This window comes from Hippocampus comes, unplaced genomic scaffold, assembly GCF_001891065.2.
Source record: "Hippocampus comes isolate QL1 unplaced genomic scaffold, H_comes_QL1_v1.1 scaffold193, whole genome shotgun sequence".
Taxonomy (NCBI): domain Eukaryota; kingdom Metazoa; phylum Chordata; class Actinopteri; order Syngnathiformes; family Syngnathidae; genus Hippocampus; species Hippocampus comes.
In genome coordinates, this window is record NW_017805503.1 from 64,548 (window position 1) to 86,943 (window position 22,396).

General features: G+C 45.2%; 3 protein-coding genes across 4 annotated transcripts in view; all 3 read right to left on the bottom strand.

Moving 5' to 3' along the window:
* The window catches only part of tnrc18 (trinucleotide repeat containing 18), a 68,411-nt gene extending 60,098 nt beyond the window's left edge, over positions 1-8,313 (bottom strand). The window contains exons 1-2 of the mRNA XM_019877339.1: positions 8,109-8,313; positions 6,266-6,633 (exon numbers count right to left, since the gene is read on the bottom strand). Coding sequence (XP_019732898.1) covers positions 6,266-6,473 — 208 coding nt within the window. The 5' untranslated portion in view covers positions 6,474-6,633; positions 8,109-8,313. The remainder of the gene's footprint in view (positions 1-6,265; positions 6,634-8,108) is intronic.
* A 4,572-nt stretch (positions 8,314-12,885) lies between these two features.
* Positions 12,886-15,358, bottom strand: LOC109520242 (actin, cytoplasmic 1). Its single transcript, XM_019877343.1, has 5 exons — positions 15,216-15,358; positions 14,889-15,128; positions 14,122-14,560; positions 13,860-14,041; positions 12,886-13,647 (listed from the first exon to the last, which is right to left on the bottom strand). Exons 1-5 carry the CDS (start codon positions 15,336-15,338, stop codon positions 13,504-13,506), a joined length of 1,128 nt encoding a protein of 375 aa, XP_019732902.1. The 5' UTR covers positions 15,339-15,358; the 3' UTR covers positions 12,886-13,503.
* Positions 15,355-17,795, bottom strand: LOC109520240 (actin). Of its 2 annotated transcripts, none has more exons than XM_019877341.1 (4): positions 17,670-17,795; positions 16,373-16,504; positions 16,046-16,285; positions 15,355-15,717 (listed from the first exon to the last, which is right to left on the bottom strand). In XM_019877341.1, exons 2-4 carry the CDS (start codon positions 16,493-16,495, stop codon positions 15,370-15,372), a joined length of 711 nt encoding a protein of 236 aa, XP_019732900.1. In that variant the 5' UTR covers positions 16,496-16,504; positions 17,670-17,795; the 3' UTR covers positions 15,355-15,369. The 2 variants fall into 2 exon arrangements, with proteins under 2 accessions (XP_019732900.1, XP_019732901.1); XM_019877342.1 differs by having other exon boundaries at positions 16,373-16,502; positions 17,667-17,773.
* Between the last annotated feature and the right edge of the window lie 4,601 nt (positions 17,796-22,396).

Here is a 22,396-nt window from a genome sequence, read left to right on the forward strand (position 1 = left end):
CGCACACACACACACACACACACACACACACACACACACACACACACACACACACACACACACACACACACACACACACACACACACACAGACAGAGGACTGTGCCTATGCTCACGTATAAACACACGCACTCACTACATTAACATTAAACGTAAACAGACGCTATCCGAGCACCGTGGAAGACAAATTGGTATTGGCTGGGACAACGCGGTCCTGCCCTACAAGCTGCATGAATTATACTTCCACTCGAGTACCTCGCTGTGCATATGAACTGTATGCATTGGTGTGCGTGTATAAGTGTGTGGGTGTGTGTGTGCGGGTGAGTCGGAAAGAGAGAGCATTTGAAGGGCTACCACATTCGTCTGACTGCATTCGAGTGTGTTGTGGTCAGGATAAATCTCTAGACGGCGAGTCCCTGGGGGGGGAACCCCCCTGGCCCTCGCAGCAATAAGCACAATCACATGCTCCTATTCCAACACACAAGTCATTTCTTCTCACACAAACACATCTCTTATCCCCTGAAAAGAAGCAAAAAAAATATATATATACAATACTTCCCACCCCGGGGATGTGAAACCAAGTGAGTCTTCTTTGTTCTCAAGCCCTCGTCTCAAGACTGTCATCGGCTCCTGTTTCACTCTAATAATCATTTGGTCGCTTGTGCACGCGCCCGGTTTAAGTATGGCTTTGCTACAGGAACCAAGTCCGAAACATTTGGGAGTAGCTTGACTTCAAAGTCGTGGTCTGCCGTCACGGACAATTGTTCGACAGCAACTGACACCCCAGTTTGCATGTGCTCAGAAGCATCGATGTGTTGCTTTAAACACCGTCGTTCATGTTTTGGGTTCCATTTTGAAATGCACTAAAGATGAATGGCAATTTAAATTGCGCCATTATTCACACACATGTCGGGAATGCGGATACAAAGTTGAACAAAAGTTAAATCTGCCGCCATCTTAATTGTCATGATTCACTTGTACACAGCTTAAATAATACAAGCTAATGACGACTTTTATACGAGCGGCTGCTTGCTTGGTAGTCAACTAACGGTGACAACCGTTGCTGATGAGTCGACGAGCCAAGTCGTCTCTGCCTTCTGCGCAGAACCCAGCGAAGCAAATCTATTACCGCAACTGTGTGCACTTTCACACGGCCACATATCAACCGACAAATCAGTGCCAGCATCTGGTGTGTGTAAAAATACTTGCGGTGCGACAACAACTGCTTTCAACATAGCAGGGAGAAGCGAATGTCAGATATATACAATACTTCCCACCCCGGGGATGTGAAACCAAGTGAGTCTTCTTTGTTCTCAAGCCCTCGTCTCAAGACTGTCATCGGCTCCTGTTTCACTCTAATAATCATTTGGTCGCTTGTGCACGCGCCCGGTTTAAGTATGGCTTTGCTACAGGAACCAAGTCCGAAACATTTGGGAGTAGCTTGACTTCAAAGTCGTGGTCTGCCGTCACGGACAATTGTTCGACAGCAACTGACACCCCAGTTTGCATGTGCATCTGGAATTTATACCCACGGCGCTCATCGCTCGCAGCCGATGTCATTCATCATGGCCACGGCAGTTGTTGTAGGGAGGGCGGGGGAAATCGGCATACTCGCTGGGAAATGCAATGCGAGTGAGCATTAAGGGTTGAAAATGTGAGTAAAGGTGGGGGACGAGCGGCTGCTTGCTTGGTAGTCAACTAACGGTGACAACCGTTGCTGATGAGTCGACGAGCCAAGTCGTCTCTGCCTTCTGCGCAGAACCCAGCGAAAATGCACTAAATATGAATGCCAATTTAAATTGCGCCATTATTCACAAACATGTCGGGAATGCGGATACAAAGTTGAACAGAAGTTAAATCTTAATTGCCATGATTCACTTGTACACAGCTTAAATAATACAAGCTAATGACGACTTTTATAAGAGCGGCCGCTTGCTTGCTAGTCAACTAACGGCGACAACCGTTGCTGATGAGTCGACGAGTCAAGTCGTCTCTGCCTTCTGCGCAGAACCCAGCGAAGCAAATCTATTACCGCAACTGTGTGCACTTTCACACGGCCACATATCAACCGACAAATCAGTGCCAGCATCTGGTGTGTGTAAAAATACTTGCGGTGCGACAACAACTGCTTTCAACATAGCAGGGAGAAGCGAATGTCAGGTGCTAAACGTTATTGTTTTTGGCACTCCACTAGAGAAGCGACGTACCGGCTCTGTTCAAGCTTTGGTACCACCTCTGAGTGACTTAGGCCTCCATTCCAAACGAGAGGACAAAAAAACAAAGCAAAAATAAAAAGATCTGAAAAACGCCAGACAGATTTTACAGGTAGTGTAAAAAAGATATTATGGCAGACCCCCGCGAGGGTGTAATAGTTCGCTACAAAAGTGAAAGCAGGGGGGAGAAAAAAAAAAATCTTCAATTCCATACAACAAAAACACCAGCCGGGCTTATTTGATGACTCACTGGGTGCTTGAGTTCAAGCCGTTTGTGGTAATTAAAAGTGGAACATTGCTACCATTTGCAATTACCAAATAACTGTCATGTCGCGGAGCCAGCGTTTTATTATTGCAAGCACGGGACCGGCATCTCAATCCTGTTTGGTTGATGTAATCTGTAGGGATATGATATTGAAGAGCAGCCATAAAGCCAAACGGCCTGTTTCATATGGCGGCGTGTGGGCTGGCGAGTGTGCGGACGAGAAGAGTCAGTAAGTGAGAGGGTCAGTGTGTGGGCAGAAACCAACACGCATCCCCGGTTTCATAAGGAGGGTTTCAACCGTCAGCCTGGATTGGAACAGTCTTTGGGTCAATTTCGTTGAATAACTCTCCCTGTACACACCTGGACATTGTCCACACACACCTGCCAAATTTTAAATATTTTTTAAGAAATCCCCAAGTATATAAAATGGGGCTGGAAAAAAAAAATCAAGCTATTCTCTCTTCTCATTCATACGAATGACATGTTTTGAGCAGCAAAAATATATTCGCTTAAAGCCCCCGGTGGGTGGACTATATCCGACCGGCTCGTCGAGGTTTTCCAATGTGCCGAGGGACTCGAAAGCAGCCACGCCAGGGTAAAGCCCCCTTTTCATATGCTAGCTGTGACATTTGACCGCACACCGAGTCACTTGTCTGCCTTCTCTCCGTGATGTGTGCGCACTCGCGGCTGACAACGAGGCGCTCTAAAGCAGTCGCACCAGTGCAGAGCCCTGGCCCACCGAAACTCTCAAGCGGCAATGCCAGCGAACGATCGGAAGGGGATGATACAATGCATTTTCGGGGTGTAGGCATAGCTCGCTAGCACATAACGATTACACCGGATAACTGCTGGTGCAAATAAAGGCACGCCAGTTTTTATATCGTAGCGGAGAGATGACTTGTGTTGGACTCCAAAGTCCATCACTGGGAGCCACTTGAGTAAGTTTAAACTGGAGAACCCACGGGGTCAAATTTGGCCCCTATAAATTCTCCTACTCAAATGCTACCCTTAAATCCCAAAGGGTCACATTTGGTCCTAATTATAAATTAGAATTAAAGCATTAAATATTTGAAAAAAACACATCTTGGTGTTCAGTGAACATATAGCAATCATTTAATGTATAATTCATCATTTTCCAAAGAAGAAAGGGGTTCTTGGGTTCTCCAGGGTTAGACAAATCTTTAAAAAAAAAAAAAAAAAAATCTTATCGTCATTCGTTTTTTTAGATTAGATAAATGATTGTTTCATACAAATCTCAAATTCATGAATAGCCTTTAACATACTACACTGTTTGAGCGCATTTAAAAGCATTTCTTAATTCCATGCAGCTGCGTACTTTGCGGCCGGTCTATAAACAACACTATTGAATAATTGCCTCATTAAACGCAAACAGTCGTGCACAGGTTCACTTGTGGAAAGAAAAAAAAAAAATCATGCTTGTTTGACTCCCACTTGAGGAGAAGTTGTTGAAAACGTGTCCCATTCGCAAATCTGCTGCTCTTTGAACTTTTTGGATTTTTGGCCTGCACACCGACTGGAGGTGCCCCCTCCTCCTCCGGTCTGTGGTTTTGACGTCAGGTTTTGCAGACTTACTTTCCCGTACCGTTAGGCTCGCCCTGACTGTCAGCCATGCGAGCTATATGTTTCCACAGCTCACCCCGTCCGTCCGTGCCTGTCCTTTCTTAACGAGCTGCAGACGAGCGGCAAAAGGTTTGGACCATTTCTCGCTTCGTCCAAACGCACGTCCTGAGGACTTTTTGGTTGAGGCGCCGCCCAATACAGAGTGCACTGTGGCTGCAGAGCCACAAACTGTTGCCTAACGCCTGCTGTGTTAGTCACTCTGAAAACACGGGTACTCAAAACAAGTGGTACTGTGTCATTTTTAACTGCGCGCTATCGCAGCCGCGTCAACCTAAATCAAACATTTCAAAAATAATGTTCACTGCTCTGATGAGTTGGCTTGGGAATGTTTTCCTTCCCGCGCTCCAAACTATAAAGCGCATCTGGATTAAAAAAAAAAAAAAAAAAAACGGTCAAGCTGCAACACACCCAGTCAATATACTATTAGCTCCGCATGCTGATAGCATGGCTGACATAGTGAGTGCGTGCGCGTGCGTGTTGACAAATGAATGCTCTTTACAGGGTCCTGTTTCATTTTACCAGACACGTAGCATAGTGTTACCTGGAAAGCTTTATGTCCCTGAAGCTGCACAATTCTGGGAGGAAAAAAAAAAAAAACATGCCTCTCAAGCCGATGACATCCTGCCGTCACGCATGCTGACGCACCTCGGTACAGCGAATTGTTATCACACTTAAGGCAGACCTTTGTGTTTTTACTTTTAAGACCAGAGCGATGTCTTGTCACCTCTGCATTGTTTTTGCATTTAAATATTAACAGCGTGCGGTTTCTTTTCCAACTTGCTTGACAGTTAAAACCATGACACAAAACATTGCCTGTACACTGAATAGCAATGATGACGGCGACAAATTTACTCTAGAACATGTTTTCCCCCCATACCCATTTTCATTTCTTCCAAATTCAAACAAATCAGGAGTCAACCAAGTGTAGAAAAAAAAATGTGGTGTGTTCATCTCAGAGGTTTCATCATCCACTGCACCCAACGTGACACGAGCTACACACAAACCACATTTGACAATAAGATCGAAAGAATGGCCCCTCATCTGAAACATTAGCATCTCTTGGGGTTTACCCTTGAACAGAAACCAGAGAAACTGTAATTGTATATCTGTCTGCAGCTACATGACTTCAGGGGGGGATGTAACACGATGACAGTATTTGTCAGACTTTCCATTTTCCACCCAAAAAAAAAAAAAAAAAAACTCCTACAGCTGTAACCTTTCCTCTATACAACGTATGTTTAGAACGAGAGGCTTCTGGACGTTCCCCTGGTTGGCCACAAGGCTATGCACACATATACAAAACTTCCATTACTAATAACATGAGCAGACGTGACAAGGCGGTGCAACTACACGGTAAATCACCAGCTCAGAGGGGAATAACAAACACTGCATTTGATCTACCGACTGGTCAAGTCATGAAAAAACACTCACTAATCAGCTCCAATAACACAAGGAGGTTGCTTTTAATGGTTTACAGCAAAGTCCCTTTATCCGGAAAACGCAGAAGAGCAATCGGCTCGCCCTTTCCATGTAAATTTCCCAACACAGAGACCGAGAGAAATGGAAAGAAGAGAAACAGCCACGGGCAGAATGTTCCCAGAGAGGAGTGCTCCCAAACCGTACAGATGCACTGTCACGATAATAAACACTGCAATCCAGCTCAGCCAGCAGTCCAAGTATCACATTGCTGCAACATCACACGTCGAGCAGTCCAATTCTGACAACACGCACAAGCAACATTTGGAACACGAACGGCGGTTTAATGGTCTACATGCAATCCAAGTGCACTGCACTCTGGCCTGCCCACTGCTGTGCTCCTGTTTGGGCCAAGTACTTTTCCACTCATGTGTTGCCCATCGAAAACCGTGGGAATCCTTCACACATTGTCATACTTTCATATCTCAAACTTGGCCTCGGATTTTTTTGAGTTTTTATTTTTTTATAATTGCCATTGTCATTTTTACAGTCGCTGCCTCCATAAAACAAGTCGACATCTGGCCTAATTTCCAACATTATAACATCATCCAGTTATGAAAGCGCATGCCAAGCGACACAAACAGTCCGCCTTTGACGTTAATAGTTAATCCTTAGGAGTGTATTTTATGGCACTCTGGTGGCATTAAAGTAGAGCAAGATTATATACTCACTGTGGTGTCCGTGGAGGTTAATAGCCGATGGTAAGAATTTTCCCGAGTGGAGGGGCGGCGGATGAGGCGCGGCCAAGTGGCCGGAGGAAGGAGGGATCCTCCCGGCTGCTCCTGCAGCCCCGAGTCGGTGAGGCTCCACGGCGAGCCCCGCCAGCAAAGGGGGAGGTACGTGGACGGATCGTGGAGCTCCGAAATCTCTGCCATCCATTATCCGCAACAAGGAAAGTTAGGATAAGAAATTGTCCTTTCGGAGAGGCGACCTATTCCGAAAAAAAAGGCAGTTTGGGCTATAATAGCAATAGTAATAATATGAATAATGTCTTTAGTGGTCCGGAAGATCCGGACTCATTTTCAGCCATTCTGATGACCTGTGAAACAAAAAAAGCAATCAATTGATATAAAATATCAGAAAACGTACATTTATAAAAAAATAGACAGATTCCTTCGTGCGTATTTTTCATTATTTCGGCGACCAAGCGGCGCATCGGTGCAATGACGCAGTTCGTGGAAAAAACCCACTTAAAACGGACTGAGAGTTCGTTGCTACTAATATAAGAGTTTAACTCAAGGTCAATCATTTAATCGCGATTGTACCGAAATCGACAACATTGTGGTTCGGTGTTAAAGCATAAAAGAGGCGCTCCGCCCCCACCGATGCGCAGCGAGCAGTCAGCCGCTACAGGGCTTCGCGTCCCGGGGAAACGCGACCAGCGCGCACCGGTCAGTGGCTCCGCGCCGCCATGAACATATTCGGCAATTATTGCATGGTAACGCATGCGTTCATATTTTAATGCGTTTTTACATCGACCAGCTTTATTTATTTAACCCAATTTCATACTTTAAGTCGTAGTCACTACGCAAACCGAATGCAGCGTAAAATATACAGCGAGTGCACATTCGAAAATAAAAAAAAAAAGTTGTAAATAGATAGCAGTCGTTAGTCACAGCCATGGTGGCGTTTTGTTGCACACAATTTTAGTCCGGGGCTATCGGGAACGTATGTGTGCTAGTTTAAAGACAGAAAAATCTCATTTACATTCAAAAGACGTCGTCGATAGATATACATATATTCTTTGAGTCAATTTTTCGCACGAGTTTGACCTACTTTGTAAATGAGCTTTCTGCGAGCTAGCGCGGAGTCTTAAGATAAAATAAAACTAAAATAAATTACTGTGGGGAAATAAGTGGAAGACTACCATCTGCACATATCGTGACTGCCTTTACGCGAAAATACACAAGTTAACTTGCTGCGAGTAACTGCGACTCGTCTTCTTTAAAATTATGAATGCATCCGCGGAACAAAAATGAATAGCGTTAAATCGCCGCTAAACAGAAATGTGATTCAACACGGCGCACTGTAAAAAAAGGAGAAAAGAGAGTGAAAGTGGATTTAACCTTCAAATGATGCAAACAAACATTACAGCTATGACTCGTGATATGCAGGCGGGCAGGAGGATCACTTGCACAAGGCTCGCTCGACAACAGTTTTGTTTTCTAAAACCAGCAGCGCAAACATACATGTACTTCCCCAGGCAATATTAATGAATCCGTACGCGGAGTTAAGACAATATTTGGGGCTGTGATCTGCGTACTTTAGTGGCGGAGAAACACGACATTAAGAGCCACGTTTCAAAGTTTGCAACCATTCCGTTAACGGCTGAACTTTCCCAGGCACGGGGGGGTGTTTATAAAAAAAGTCATCTTTTTACTCCTCAGTTAACCGCCAAGAACCTCCGCGCCCGACCAAAAACAAGGTTGATTGTGAGAAATAACGAGAAATCGCAACAATTCTTCTGTAAGGCGACCGAGGAAAAAGTACGAAAACAAAGTCAAAGGCGCTTACTTGAAAAGGGAGGGGTTTAAAGGAAGCGATCACACGATTTAAAAATGCCTATGACTCTCGCAAAGTGCGTCCAAGTTGCTTGGAGAACTGCTGTAGTCCATTCCAGGCTCACTCGAAGGTGGACTGCGGGGGTAAAAAGGGGAAGAGAGAGCCCTAGTCTTACCCGTTTACTCCTCGGCAATGAAACATAGCATTGTTTCGCAAGCCCCGCCCAGTTCGGTAGCACCGCCTACTTAAAAATCTCCGCCCATCTGTTCCCGTCAGCTACTCTGTGATTGGCTAAATTTCACGTCGATCAAATTCTAAACACTGGCCCTTTACCAGTACTATAAAACTAATTATGGAGCGAGAAAGGCTTGGCCGTTCGTTTCAAGGTCTCTTCTCCCCTCACTACTGTGGACTACGCGATCAAAATTGAGGGTTGCTGTGATGGTTGGTGGCGGTAGTGGTGCAAGACGACCCCCACGCACACCAATTCCACGCTGATTAGAATAGAGGCGCAAAAAGCACAGGGGAAATGTAGAAAACGCTGCAGTGTTTTTAACGTAGTTTAGCTGCAAGTGCATTAGAGTAACTTGCATTTTACATGCTGTTATGCATATCTACCTAGCAATACATATATACAGTATATATATATATATATGTGTGTGTGTGTGTGTGTGTGTGTGTGTATGTATGTATGTATGTATGTATGTATGTATGTATGTATGTATGTATGTGTGTGTGTGGCAGCTTTCCAGCTTTCATCTAACGGAGTCTTCGAGATGCAAATGTACCCCTAACAGGCCCAAGGATAGTGGTGCAGCGCAGTTTGCTTAAATTTGCATCAGAAGTGGAGGAAAATGTCGTTGTTTTAGTTTGCTTATGCAAAAGCTCTACTGAAAGCTCCATGCGATCCGCGCAACACCCTCGCTCCTCTTCCTCTCCTCCTTTCCACTGGCTCTGAAGCTGCGCGAGTGCGCCCTATGCAGTTCCAACAAATGTTGATTAAAAAATCTGACCCTGTTTCAAGATGCCCATGTCCCCCCCCCCCCCTCCCCTTTCCGATTCCTCCAGCCCCTCCTCCCTTTGCAGTGTCGGTTTCAAGGCGATCCTCCGGTAGAGTAAACCAGGAGGTTGTAGGTCCGTGAAGCGAGAATGTCGTCCTGGTTCGCCAATAAACGGAGGGATAAACAACTCAAATTATATACACGCGGTTCGGTGAGATCACCCCTAGTCACAGAAAGGATAACGTCTCCCGGATGAGGTAGAACTAGAGGCTGATGATCCAGAGCCTTCCCGGCGACTCTCATCCTCGACAGGACCCGGAGAGGGAGTGCCCAGACTGGGATCAGATGTGTGCGATGTCCCGTACTGAGCCCTCCGAGGGAACCGAGGCGCTCTTTGTTCTCCTCCCTCCAACTGAGAATCCAAACAATGGGTGCAGATTAGGGTTCCATTGTTGCTCTCTTTATCCCACAAACATTTGGCAGGTTTCATCTTCTCCTTGTTTTTCTTGTCATATATTGCGGCGATGGTGGTGGTCTTATCACCACTTTGGAGGTGGGTGGTTTATGAAAAACTCATTCATGCCAAACAGTCCGGAATACATTGCACGCACATACGCTTATTTGTGAAAGAAATGGACTCTTGAAAACCAATTGATGTCATTGCAGTCTCTGCAATGAAGAATCGCAAATGTCATACATCATGTAACGTTCTCACAGCAATGCAAGCTAATCCAAAATGTCACTTTTGTAATTCGATGTAATGCCACAAACATCTCAGTTCATAGTCAAGGTTATACAGTGGAGCGTGTGAATGCATTCATCTGTTTTTTGTATTTCAACTGACTCATTTCACACCTATACACAAATCCTTCTTGAGCTGTTGAAGAAAACCACATATTAATCATGAGCGAGAGCCACAAATGCTGCAGAAGCAATATTGCACATCTTAACGTCAATAAGTAAAGGTCACAGCATAAGCGCGCTTCTAACACAACGTCTACATTGGTTACCAATTTCACCTTTTTCAAACCACCTCTCGGAATAATATTCTTGGAGGTTGTAGTCAATACATGGTAAATGATTATAGAGTTGGTGACGAGAATATCTGATTAGGCATGTGGCTGCATAAACTCACAGGGGACAGAGCACAGAGACAGCATTGATTAATTCAGTTGGGGGGGTTCACTGCTCTCTGGAAAGGACGTGTAAATAAACAAATACAGGAAGACGTGTCCCCTGCATAAGCACCCAACCCTCAAGTTCATAATAAAGCCAGAAGAGACACATTCACACCTCTTTTCCCCAACCGCGGGAGCAGCAATAAATAACAGATCTCATCGGTGACCCCACCCATTCTGCTCACACACTTACGCAGAGAGCTCGCATGCCCACGGGGGCCAATTCATGCTCCGGTCCGTACTGTTATTGGTACTGAGGCAAGTACCACTGCATTGCAGCACGACTAATCTGAGGAAGGCTTAATTGCAGCATTGTGGTTTCTGATGGTCTGAAGCAAGAACACGAACGCAATAAACGTGAGCCTCGGCCATGACTGACAACTAGCCCCCATAGCAAGCAATTCAACATAGATGCAGTATACTGGTCTCGTGGGGTACCTGTCAATCACCAGTTGGTGCCTTGCAGGGTTTTACTGCAGGTGGGTGCGGTGGTAGTGGAGTGTATGTGTGTGTTTTTGGGGGGCGGGGGTGGTGGTGTTGGGTGCTGGAGAACTAACATACTGTCACACATACACCCACAAGTCACGTTACAAAAATGCATAGACACACTCCATAAGTAGATACAATTTACAGCTGCATGTAAGGTGTTGTGTTCCTGCAGGAGGTGTGCAGTCTGAGCTCTGAGAAAACACTTGGGCAAAACCACAAATGCAACACGGGTTGTGCTGTTGTACAGTGGCGATGCACTAAAAAGTATCTGCAAGGTTTCCAACCTGATACAGTTTCCATTTTCCGTTTCATTTGCTCAGAATTTCCCATCAGGTTTGCTCTTTGTATTTGTGTTTCTTCTATTTGCACAATTCTCATTGCTTCTCTAATTATCTTCAACATGCTGCCTGGATTACTGTCTTTTTTTTGTTGTTGCCAGGCAACAGATAGATATTACAGTTTCCAGCTCACTGCTTTTAGCTTTGAAAGCTGCAATAATCAAGACACTCAATCGGGAATCATCAGCACTAAATGACTAAGGCCCACAAGCAATCTATTTATTCAAATTTAGCCATCTCTTGTTCTGTCGGCTCCCACGCAGTGGTGAGACTCGCTTGCTAAATTAATAGACTGTTTTGGACACTTTAACGTGGCGAGGCAGGTCACTCTGTCGAACAAAACTACTGCTACCACTTTGCATTTGACCAGCAAGCATTAATGCCCTTGGGTCATTTAAAGTCTTCCATGCTAGTTTTTGGAATGTGGAAACAAGCACGGGGAGAATTTGCAACTTCCGCACTTGGGATTCAAACCCTGAACCTCGGGATAATGAAGCACACATGCTAACAATTCGGGGCATCTTGCTGCCCTTTTTAATTATAACTATGATACGACGCTCGATGTTTATAGGGAGACTTCTCAACACTCTTGAGGATAATACGAAGAGGGGCAGTAGCGGTATCACGCCTCGGTCTGCCAAACACGGTTTTGTGTGGTGCATTGGCGTCATCCGCTGGAGAGAAGTGAGTATAGCATTCTTAAAATGTAAATCCAGACGACTGTTTACATGCATCTCAGCCTAACAAATGCAAGTATGAACTCATAAAAGCAGCACACAAACCTTCGCGTATGTATACATCTGCTCCATAAATGCACGTTCACGTCCATTTGTATTTTCTTCAACAGCCACCTCGGATGATCATCCATCACCAGTTCCGCTATGCAGCAGTAGCCGATCGAACTTCATTAATAGCAGAGGACAGCCTGATGAATGGGCGCTAAGTGTTACTTGAGCTACTGCTGGATATATGCTGCAATTGTGAAACAGTAGTATCATCCATTTTATCCCACTTTATCGTGTGCTGTCCTCAGGATTTACTTTAATTTTCCACTACTCGCGTTATAATGCAATTTTCCTCCCGAATCCCTTGTTGCCTAACCATACATAGTGCACAAACAGATGCTTTCAATCTATATAATTGCACGTCGTTTGACAGTAGTTAATACTGGATTAACATTCCTGCTATGTTGCGGGTGGTAACTTGACCAGTTTGGAAAATCTAGAAAAAAATAGGACTGTTTGGTTCCGTTTTTGTAAATTGTTTAATTAAAAATTAAATTGGATGATGTATTTTGCGAAGAGCGTTTGACCATGAACATTAAAAAAAAACGAACCGGGTTTGAGCGAAGACCTAAGTTGTTGCATGACGTTTTGTGCGCCCTCTAGTGGTCGAAATATGACACTGCATGTAAGGCGTGATTATAGCACTTTTAGCCCAAGCGAATATACAGGTAATAGAAATTGCAATTGCACACGCAACTAGGTTTTATCAACTCTGGCGAATTATGGATTTGCCCAATAGCACCATGGTAACAAAATTAGCCTATTTGATGTTATCTATAAGCACTTGTCATTTGACACCTGTTTCCTGACTGAAAGCGTAAAAGCTTGTGTAGTACCAGTTAAATCAAGTTACTTTGAATTACCTATGCACGCAAGAAATCTACTCCTAGCTGCTGTCAAAATGTGTTTTTTGTAATGTTTGCCAACCAAAAACCATGTTAAAAAGCAAGAGTCAAGTTTGAGCATTTGGGAAAAACAAAAAAAAAAAAAAACAGCAATTTCTGGTCTGAACACATGTGCACTTTATTGGGATAGTCAGTGTACTTAATCTGGCACCCCACATTACCCCATCACCTCTTGACCCCTTGCCCCACCACCCTGGGGATGAAACTGCCAACAGGGGGAAGAACAGGTCACAACTGGGTTTTGCATAACAAAAAAATAAACAGGACCAAGATATTTTTAAGGCTGAAAGTACAAAAAACCCAGACATAATTTACATACAAGCGACACTACCACCATGTTAAGTATGCACCAACCACTGGGCAGCCTTCACAGAGGCAAAATACATGTCTGAACAATGCAGTTACCATTTGGAATCATGTGTCTTATGCAGTTAGACATTTGGAATGACTCAAAGAAATGTTAAGTCCCCAGATGCAACTGCAGAAACCCTGGGGGGTGCTTTATTGAACCTTGCCAAAAACATTACTGTCGCCATCGTTCCAGTTTTTTTTTTTAAATCCTGAGTCAAGCGCCAAAAACTAACAGAAGCCATGCCAGTGAATTGGTCAACAGGCTCTGCGCTTGAGTATGTATGATAATGTTGTGGTCGTTTTGCACAGAGCTGAAAATGTTGGGCATTTGGTTGGGGAAGGGGAGGAGGAACAGTCTGTTTAGAAGCATTTGCGGTGGACGATGGAGGGGCCGGACTCATCATACTCCTGCTTGCTGATCCACATCTGCTGGAAGGTGGACAGAGAAGCCAGGATGGAGCCTCCGATCCAGACAGAGTATTTACGCTCAGGTGGGGCAATGATCTACAAAGGACAAAAACAAAACATGAGCACATTATGCATCAATTATGACTTGACTCAACTACTGCGGGGGGGAGGAGCAGTTTCTCACCTTGATCTTCATGGTGGATGGGGCCAGGGCTGTGATCTCCTGCAAAGGACAAAAACAAAACATGAGCAAATTACGCATCAATTATTACTTGACTCAACTACTGCGGGGGGGAGCAGTTTCTCACCTTGATCTTCATGGTGGATGGGGCCAGGGCTGTGATCTCCTTCTGCATCCTGTCAGCAATGCCAGGGTACATGGTGGTACCGCCGGACAGCACAGTGTTGGCGTACAGGTCCTTACGGATGTCAACGTCACACTTCATGATGCTGTTGTAGGTGGTCTCGTGGATGCCACAGGACTCCATACCTAAGAGCGCAAGCAACTGTTAGCAGGTGCGTTTTTCAAGAGATGCATCGTGCATTTTTAGGCTTCGACACTGAACATACCAAGGAAGGAAGGCTGGAAGAGGGCCTCGGGGCAACGGAACCTCTCATTGCCAATGGTGATGACCTGTCCGTCAGGCAGCTCGTAGCTCTTCTCCAAAGAGGAGGAGGAGGCAGCGGTGCCCATCTCCTGCTCGAAGTCGAGGGCGACGTAGCACAGCTTCTCCTTGATGTCACGCACAATTTCCCTCTCAGCTGTGGTGGTGAAGGAGTAGCCACGTTCTGTCAGGATCTTCATGAGGTAGTCTGTGAGGTCACGGCCAGCCAAGTCCAGGCGAAGGATGGCGTGGGGCAGAGCGTAACCCTCGTAGATGGGCACTGTGTGGGTCACACCATCACCGGAGTCCATGACGATACCGGTGGTACGACCAGAGGCGTACAGGGACAGCACAGCCTGAATGGCAACGTACATGGCGGGTGTGTTGAAGGTCTCGAACATGATCTGTGGGCAGAAGAGGACACTTGAGAATGACGGCCATATAACATGACGTTCATTACCTTTGGTGACCACTGCATTTCTGCATGCATTAAATGTGAGGATCAGATTGAAGTTAGTAGAAACAAGGTGCAGAAATTCAACATTCCTTCACACTTGTGCATGTCAATCTACTGTTCAGGTAGAAAGGAAGGAAAAAGGCACACAGTCAAGAGACCTGTTGATGACAGATCATCTCATAGAGAGATCCTGGAGAGAGGGAGGAAGGCAAATGAGAATCAAATGGAGAGAGAGGAAATGAGGTCAATTCTACAGGGACTTCCCTACATCTTACCTGGGTCATCTTCTCCCTGTTGGCTTTGGGGTTCAGGGGGGCCTCTGTAAGCAGGACGGGGTGCTCCTCGGGGGCAACTCTCAGTTCATTGTAGAAGGTGTGATGCCAGATCTTCTCCATGTCATCCCAGTTGGTCACAATACCGTGCTCGATGGGATACTTCAGGGTGAGGATACCCCTCTTGCTCTGGGCCTCGTCACCAACGTAGCTGTCCTTTTGTCCCATGCCGACCATCACGCCCTAAAAGCAAAAATTCAAACATTACTACTCATGTCATGAACACATACATTTTATTTAAAAATCTAAATGCAAAAAACAGTGCCTCACCTGATGCCTGGGGCGTCCGACGATGGAGGGGAAGACGGCACGAGGAGCGTCATCTCCAGCAAATCCGGCTTTGCACATTCCGGATCCGTTGTCAACAACCAGTGCGGCGATTTCATCTTCCATGGCTGAACTGAAAATAAGAGGGGGGAAGCCATTAACAAGAGGAGGAGGAGGCAGCGGTGCCCATCTCCTGCTCGAAGTCGAGGGCGACGTAGCACAGCTTCTCCTTGATGTCACGCACAATTTCCCTCTCAGCTGTGGTGGTGAAGGAGTAGCCACGTTCTGTCAGGATCTTCATGAGGTAGTCTGTGAGGTCACGGCCAGCCAAGTCCAGGCGAAGGATGGCGTGGGGCAGAGCGTAACCCTCGTAGATGGGCACTGTGTGGGTCACACCATCACCGGAGTCCATGACGATACCGGTGGTACGACCAGAGGCGTACAGGGACAGCACAGCCTGAATGGCAACGTACATGGCGGGTGTGTTGAAGGTCTCGAACATGATCTGTGGGCAGAAGAGGACACTTGAGAATGACGGCCATATAACATGACGTTCATTACCTTTGGTGACCACTGCATTTCTGCATGCATTAAATGTGAGGATCAGATTGAAGTTAGTAGAAACAAGGTGCAGAAATTCAACATTCCTTCACACTTGTGCATGTCAATCTACTGTTCAGGTAGAAAGGAAGGAAAAAGGCACACAGTCAAGAGACCTGTTGATGACAGATCATCTCATAGAGAGATCCTGGAGAGAGGGAGGAAGGCAAATGAGAATCAAATGGAGAGAGAGGAAATGAGGTCAATTCTACAGGGACTTCCCTACATCTTACCTGGGTCATCTTCTCCCTGTTGGCTTTGGGGTTCAGGGGGGCCTCTGTAAGCAGGACGGGGTGCTCCTCGGGGGCAACTCTCAGTTCATTGTAGAAGGTGTGATGCCAGATCTTCTCCATGTCATCCCAGTTGGTCACAATACCGTGCTCGATGGGATACTTCAGGGTGAGGATACCCCTCTTGCTCTGGGCCTCGTCACCAACGTAGCTGTCCTTTTGTCCCATGCCGACCATCACGCCCTAAAAGCAAAAATTCAAACATTACTACTCATGTCATGAACACATACATTTTATTTAAAAATCTAAATGCAAAAAACAGTGCCTCACCTGATGCCTGGGGCGTCCGACGATGGAGGGGAAGACGGCACGAGGAGCGTCATCTCCAGCAAATCCGGCTTTGCACATTCCGGATCCGTTGTCAACAACCAGTGCGGCGATTTCATCTTCCATGGCTGAACTGAAAATAAGAGGGGGGAAGCCATTAACACTCAAAGTACAACATCCATCTTGAAATCATTCCAGATTTGTCACCGCTGTCACTTCCTGCTTGCGGGAGGAAGTGACGCGGGCGGCCACTAGAGGGAGAACGCGAGCCAAATTCCTTGTGGCCAGACAAAAGGAAGTGGCGCTGTGTGCTCTTGTTACCATATAAGGGCATGGTTCGGGTTTTGAGCAGCTTTGCCGCTACCGGCGCCTTGGCGCACAGCCAGGGCGGCAGAGTACGAAGAGCAGTCAACTGGTACTGCAGCGACCACTCCCTCCTGTCCATTGTTACGTCTTCTCTCTCATTGCTCCATTTTGGGGGCGGATCACTCTGAACGCAATAACCCGTCGTCACTTATTGTTACTCATATTCGGAAGAACATTTTTTTAAGTTGACGCCATCTAAAATGTAGCCCAAGGCACCGGCTTGTCTTGAGTCATGCTCAGTGCAGTCTAGACCATGACAGTTCCCCGAAAGCCACGCCTTAAACACAAAAAAAAAACCCCATCAATATTTCGCAGTATTTTTAATAAATATCTTAAGTTTTTTTTAAACGTTTATTCAAGTCCCCTATTGGTACCAGGAAGCGGAAATGTTTGATCTGATTCAAGTACAAGAATGAAGGGCGGTGGCAAGCAGCACGATGGCGGCGCTAAGCTAGCATGCTAAAGTAGGTCACACCCCGCCGCAGAGCGCACAAAGGAGCAGCCAGAGTCCAGACACCCTCAACACCAATCAAGTACCATCTTGGTCGACGACAACCATTAAGCCGTGGAAGGCGCAGATTGGATGTTTGCAAGTGTACAGCGTCAAATACACGTTAAGTCACCACTAAGCGCAACTCACAAGGTTGCATTCATAAGCCGGTTACAAATGCTGAGAAGACGAATAACACCAAAGGCAGGCTAAAGCTAGTCTTTGGCCTTGAACATCAGTTACACACAAAAAAAATCTAAGCAAGCACAGTTTTAAGTAATTCGAGCTTTAATCGGCCAACCGTGGTAAAAGGTTCACACAATAGAACCTCGTGGTCGCTAGCAGTTGTCAAACTTATTACATCACTAGAGCTTTAATATATTCGCCCAAAATTCTCAGCGTCGTATATACAAAGATTAAATGTAAAATTAGAACCTTTACCTTTTGGGTGGGGGGGCTTTTCGCTTTTAGGGAAGTGGTTTCAGGCAAATGATATCCCGCACGAGCTGCGTGTGACGGTGCTCAGAGTGAAGGACCTCGAGCCCGGAACGCGGGTTTTATACCACCTTCGTGGCCCGGCTCACGCCATATAAGGTAAACTTTGGGAATCGCGCGTTCTGATTGGTCTAGCGTCATGCGCCGGGCACGTCGCGTGCACGCGGCGCTGCGCACTGGGCGCTAGCGATTTGAGGGCGACTCGCGAGAGGGAGGCGATCATGACGAAAGGATTGAAGAAAATAAAGTGGGAATGGAGTGATGTGGAGAACACAGCTAGCTTAATCCCTCGATAAGAGCATTTCATACGTTAAATTAAGCCACGCATAAACTGTCACAAGAATGAACGGGGTCTCTTCCACATTAAGATGGACAAGACTGTGCACCTCCCAGTGAATGCAATTATCCTAATGCTGCCTGATACGACAGATTTACATTGAGGTGACGAGGACGTTACTGTGGGCTTTTGCAAAGCTTGTGTGGGGGTCATCGTGAGACACAGGCATCACCAGGTCACCAGCATGACACACATAAAGAGGGCGACTGGGGAATGACCACATTTGTAGGCCACCCCTTTCCCTTTCTTTGCCAAGGACTGCCTGTTTGCTTGCTTGTAGATGATTCTCACTAAAAGTGTTCTGCGAAAAGATGGCATGTCCATTTTTAACCTCTATCAGGTATTCAAACGGTCTCATTCACATTTGTAGAACACAGCCATTTAAAGTTGGAGGCAAAAAGCATCGACCTCTCTTCCTCATCTTTCACATTTCCTCTTCCTCTAAGCATGTTGCAAATATTCCAATGCCTTTTTAAGGGCCTTGGCCACTATTCCTCCTCAATTCAAGCTACTAGTTTTAAATGGATGTGACTGTCCTCACATGACCATAAAGATTCTGTTAAATCAGCAGAGTACAGGCCACAGCACAATAATGACCAAATATGATGAGTGAAGCAGCTCCTCTTAGTCCAAACAAGCCAGTCTCAAAGGTTCCATGATCTCATACTTTATTCAGTATATCATATATGCGATGGAATGAAAAATCAGTTGCAGTACACGCAATCTACTCGAGTTTACTCAGTAGACAGCTGACTCATATATGGCAGACCGGAACCACTTATTCATTTAGAGGCCTGAAACTCAACAGTTGAGCGCCAATATCCCTACCTCCAATTTTAAGGGGATGCTGTTAAATTTGACTTGTGTTAACTAACTCTCAATGACAAAATACCATACCAAAGAGGATTGGTTGGGAAATGTTTTACCAGCCAAGAGGGAGTGCCCCAAGGTTTCTACATATACGAGTGGGTGACTCATGGCTCCTGTGGAGCCCACTTCGATAATTGTGACAATGATGATACTCTCCACGATATGACAAATTTGGAATTACGATGTTACTCAATCACTGCGTTAAGTAACCTGTCAGTGGGTGTAAGCAATAAGGCCTTTGGATATACATGCTATTTTTATGTGGCTGGTTGTCCAGTCCAGCTTAAGCGGTGCGCTGTCAACACCTCTTCAAGGGAATTTCATCCAGCCAAGTGTTGGGCAAACTGTCCCTGAGTGGACTCTTCTCACGTGTCATAACAGTTTGTGAGAATATTTACAACCTGACGACCAGCTCATGTTGCCTGCTCTGAAGCTGCATTACAGAAGATGCACATGTTAAAATATTTCAGCGAGGAACTCGTTTACACCAGCCTGTGAAATAATACGTGTTTTAATGACCATTAGGTGAATAGTTACGTGATTGGCCCGATTTCAACTGAGGGTCTCTTGCAAAATCTTACCCATAAACTGATAAACATGGAACACCTATAACCTATTCAGTGACAGGTGATCACCCAGATGTCGTGTCAATACAGCAGTCAATAAGTAACCAACCACTAAAGCACGCGTGTTGATGCGAGTGCGCAACTCAAAGAGCAACAGCCAATAAGCACAATCCCATTCTGATGACAGTGCATGTGTTTGCATTCTGACAGCAAAATAAGCCTTGCTTTGTGCTGACCAATGTCAGCCAAACAATATGTAATGGCAACGCCCACATCCCCGCAGACGCACACAAACAAAATCTACCGAGCCATATGCAAGGCAGTTCCAACACAAAACACTTTGCCGGTGATTTGAAAAAAAAAAAAAATGTTGTGACATCCTCGTGTGAGGTCATCAGCTCAGCTCAAGTCCAACCAGCCCGGCAGCCGCGTCGGTCCACACATTCATTGCCACTCCTTGCCTCACGTCATCCAATTTCATACGTAGCAACCTGTTCCACTGCCACAAGTTTCTGTTCACACCAAAGGACCCATTGATCAATTCTCTTATTACATGTAGAATCCGACTCTCCACAACAAGTGTATCATACTATTTGAAAAAATATACTGTTACATTCTGTAAACGTTAATTTACATGGAAATCAATTACTTAAGTAAATACGTCTGGCAATCTATGGGCTCTGGTCATGACCGATTGCAGCTTACCTGTTTTATGTCTGGTCATGTGACATTTGCAAGCTGAGCCCTTAGGCACTGCTATGTCATTTTCAGTCAAACTGGCTGCCCCCATTAAGAAATAAAAGCGGGTGGAGTTTTCTGTTTAGCTCATGAGCTCATGTTCCACAAATGCAATTATTAACAGAATACTATGTTTAGACTATTCTATTGTTAAGAACATTTTGGACTTGACTTCCCCTTTAAAGATTTGTCGCCAAAAACAAAAAAAGTGCAGATTATATCTGTATTACACACACAATTGCGAAGCTTATTGCAATAATGACAACACTTTTCTAGCACGAAACCATCAAATGCAATCTTGGGAGCATACAAAAAAAAAAGGGCCCAGTTGGCTGGTCTCGATTTTCAGCCAAATGCAAGCAATCTCAGGACTTTTTCTTTCCTCATTCAGTGCAGTCACTCAGTTTCTACACTTGAGCGGCTTCATTTGTGCAAAATAAGCAAGGAAGTTGTCATGCTGCTGCCCTTATGCAAAGTAACCGAGTCGCCTATTGTTTGCCATCTGTGGCCAGTCACAGGGAAACGTCATTCACCAAGGCTGCCTCACTTGCCTCCTTCCTGCCTCGTCCCAACCCCCTCCTTCATCTCTACCCCTGCTTTCATGAAACAGCCAATAAGATTGGTTTGTCTGCAGTGTCATTGATCCGCGGGTCACCACGGCAATAGTCTTACTCCAAGGCAAGGACTAGTCACCAGCTGTGCGTGCGTTTCTGCCAGCTGGCTTGTAGTTTCTTGCTACGATTGGATTAGCTTCCCAATTACAGCCCAAATTGATCTACAACCCCCACCTTTTTCACCTCACACTCCCAGGACATCAAGGAATCCTGAGCTTTATGTGACATCATGGATCAAAGAAAGCAGTTAGTCAAGAGAATATTAGTCAGAATATTTGTCATTTAATATCAAAGCACATATGCTTATGTACTGTGAATGTTATTCGAGCTGCTGGCCACAAACATCTTAACTCATTCAGTAGCCCAAAATCTGCTTTGACCTTATTTATTTTTTTACAATACCACCATTATGACCAAATGATCACATGCTTCAAAAGTACATGACCCACTTTTGTGTATCAAATTCATGTAATAAGCGCATGTAGCGCGCTTAAGGCCTCGGTTCCTCCTAAAGTCACAACAGGCCCTCCTCTTGTGTTCCTATTCCTCAATACTCACTTTACTTCCCCCCTGTCCTCTCAGCTCCAATGGGCTCAAAGTGAAGGCTTTGGGTGCCTTTTAAGGCTCTCAAGCAACCCAGATGACTGAGCAAAACTTTTCACCCCGCATCCATCAAATCACAATGAAAAGCAATCACTTCTACTTCAAAGTACAGCGACGCCATATTGCAACATTTTGACAAGTATGCAATATTTTATATTACAATGATATTAGACAATGTAATATTACAGATGAGCAAGCGCGCGCGCACACGCACACACACACACAGAGCATGTGGTAAAACGGTGGCTTCTTTTTCTCTGCCATCTCTCTCCATTGCAAAGACTTTTCATCTTGACACTTTTCACAAGCAAGCATTCCTTGGATTACAGTCTAACTTCCTGATCTTCCACATCTCATGCGCTCTTCAGCAACACTGACAAGTCACACCGTTCAGCCCTCTACACACCCTTTCACACATCACAGGCATTCTCATCCAAGTGCCATGTCTCTAATACTCAAATTGTATAAAAACACCAAAAATGCCAACAGCTTCAAACACTAACATGCCCCCAAAAAAGTTCCTTTACATAACTTCACCTTACTTTATTTAATCAGATCTCAATTTAACTCTCCTCCTCAAACCTCCATGTAATTCATCACCAAAACAGCATTTATCCGCAAAATAAATTCACGACAAAAAATAAAGTGATGGTTAAAGCATTCAAGAACATGTTGACATAAATCATGTTTAATTGTCACATAAGAGCTGTGCAATCCTTCAACCACCCCGAAAAATATCTAAACGTATCCTTGTATAACTCAGCATTAAATATGTAATTGCCATCCTACCTCAAATGGATGCTCGAAGCGATGAACGTGGGAAAAAGTTCTCGACGTGCTTGCAACAAAGCGGCGACAATCTCAGTGGACTCCAGAAGGCACAAGCGCGATTAATTTATACCTCAATTTACGCGTTGATGAAAGAGATTTTTCGCCTGAAACATATTC

Bases quoted from the DNA above. Each gene is read 5' to 3' on its own strand.
- LOC109520242 (XM_019877343.1), bottom strand. From the start codon at position 15,338: ATGGAAGATGAAATCGCCGCACTGGTTGTTGACAACGGATCCGGAATG. The intron at 15,129-15,215 runs GTGAGGCACTGT...TTTTGCTTTTAG, and splicing joins TCGGACGCCCCAGGCATCAG to GGCGTGATGGTCGGCATGGG. The intron at 13,648-13,859 runs GTGAGAAACTGC...TGTCCTTTGTAG, and splicing joins CATCCACCATGAAGATCAAG to ATCATTGCCCCACCTGAGCG.
- LOC109520240 (XM_019877341.1), bottom strand. From the start codon at position 16,495: ATGGAAGATGAAATCGCCGCACTGGTTGTTGACAACGGATCCGGAATG. The intron at 16,286-16,372 runs GTGAGGCACTGT...TTTTGCTTTTAG, and splicing joins TCGGACGCCCCAGGCATCAG to GGCGTGATGGTCGGCATGGG. The intron at 15,718-16,045 runs GTAAGATGTAGG...TTCTGCCCACAG, and splicing joins ACAGGGAGAAGATGACCCAG to ATCATGTTCGAGACCTTCAA.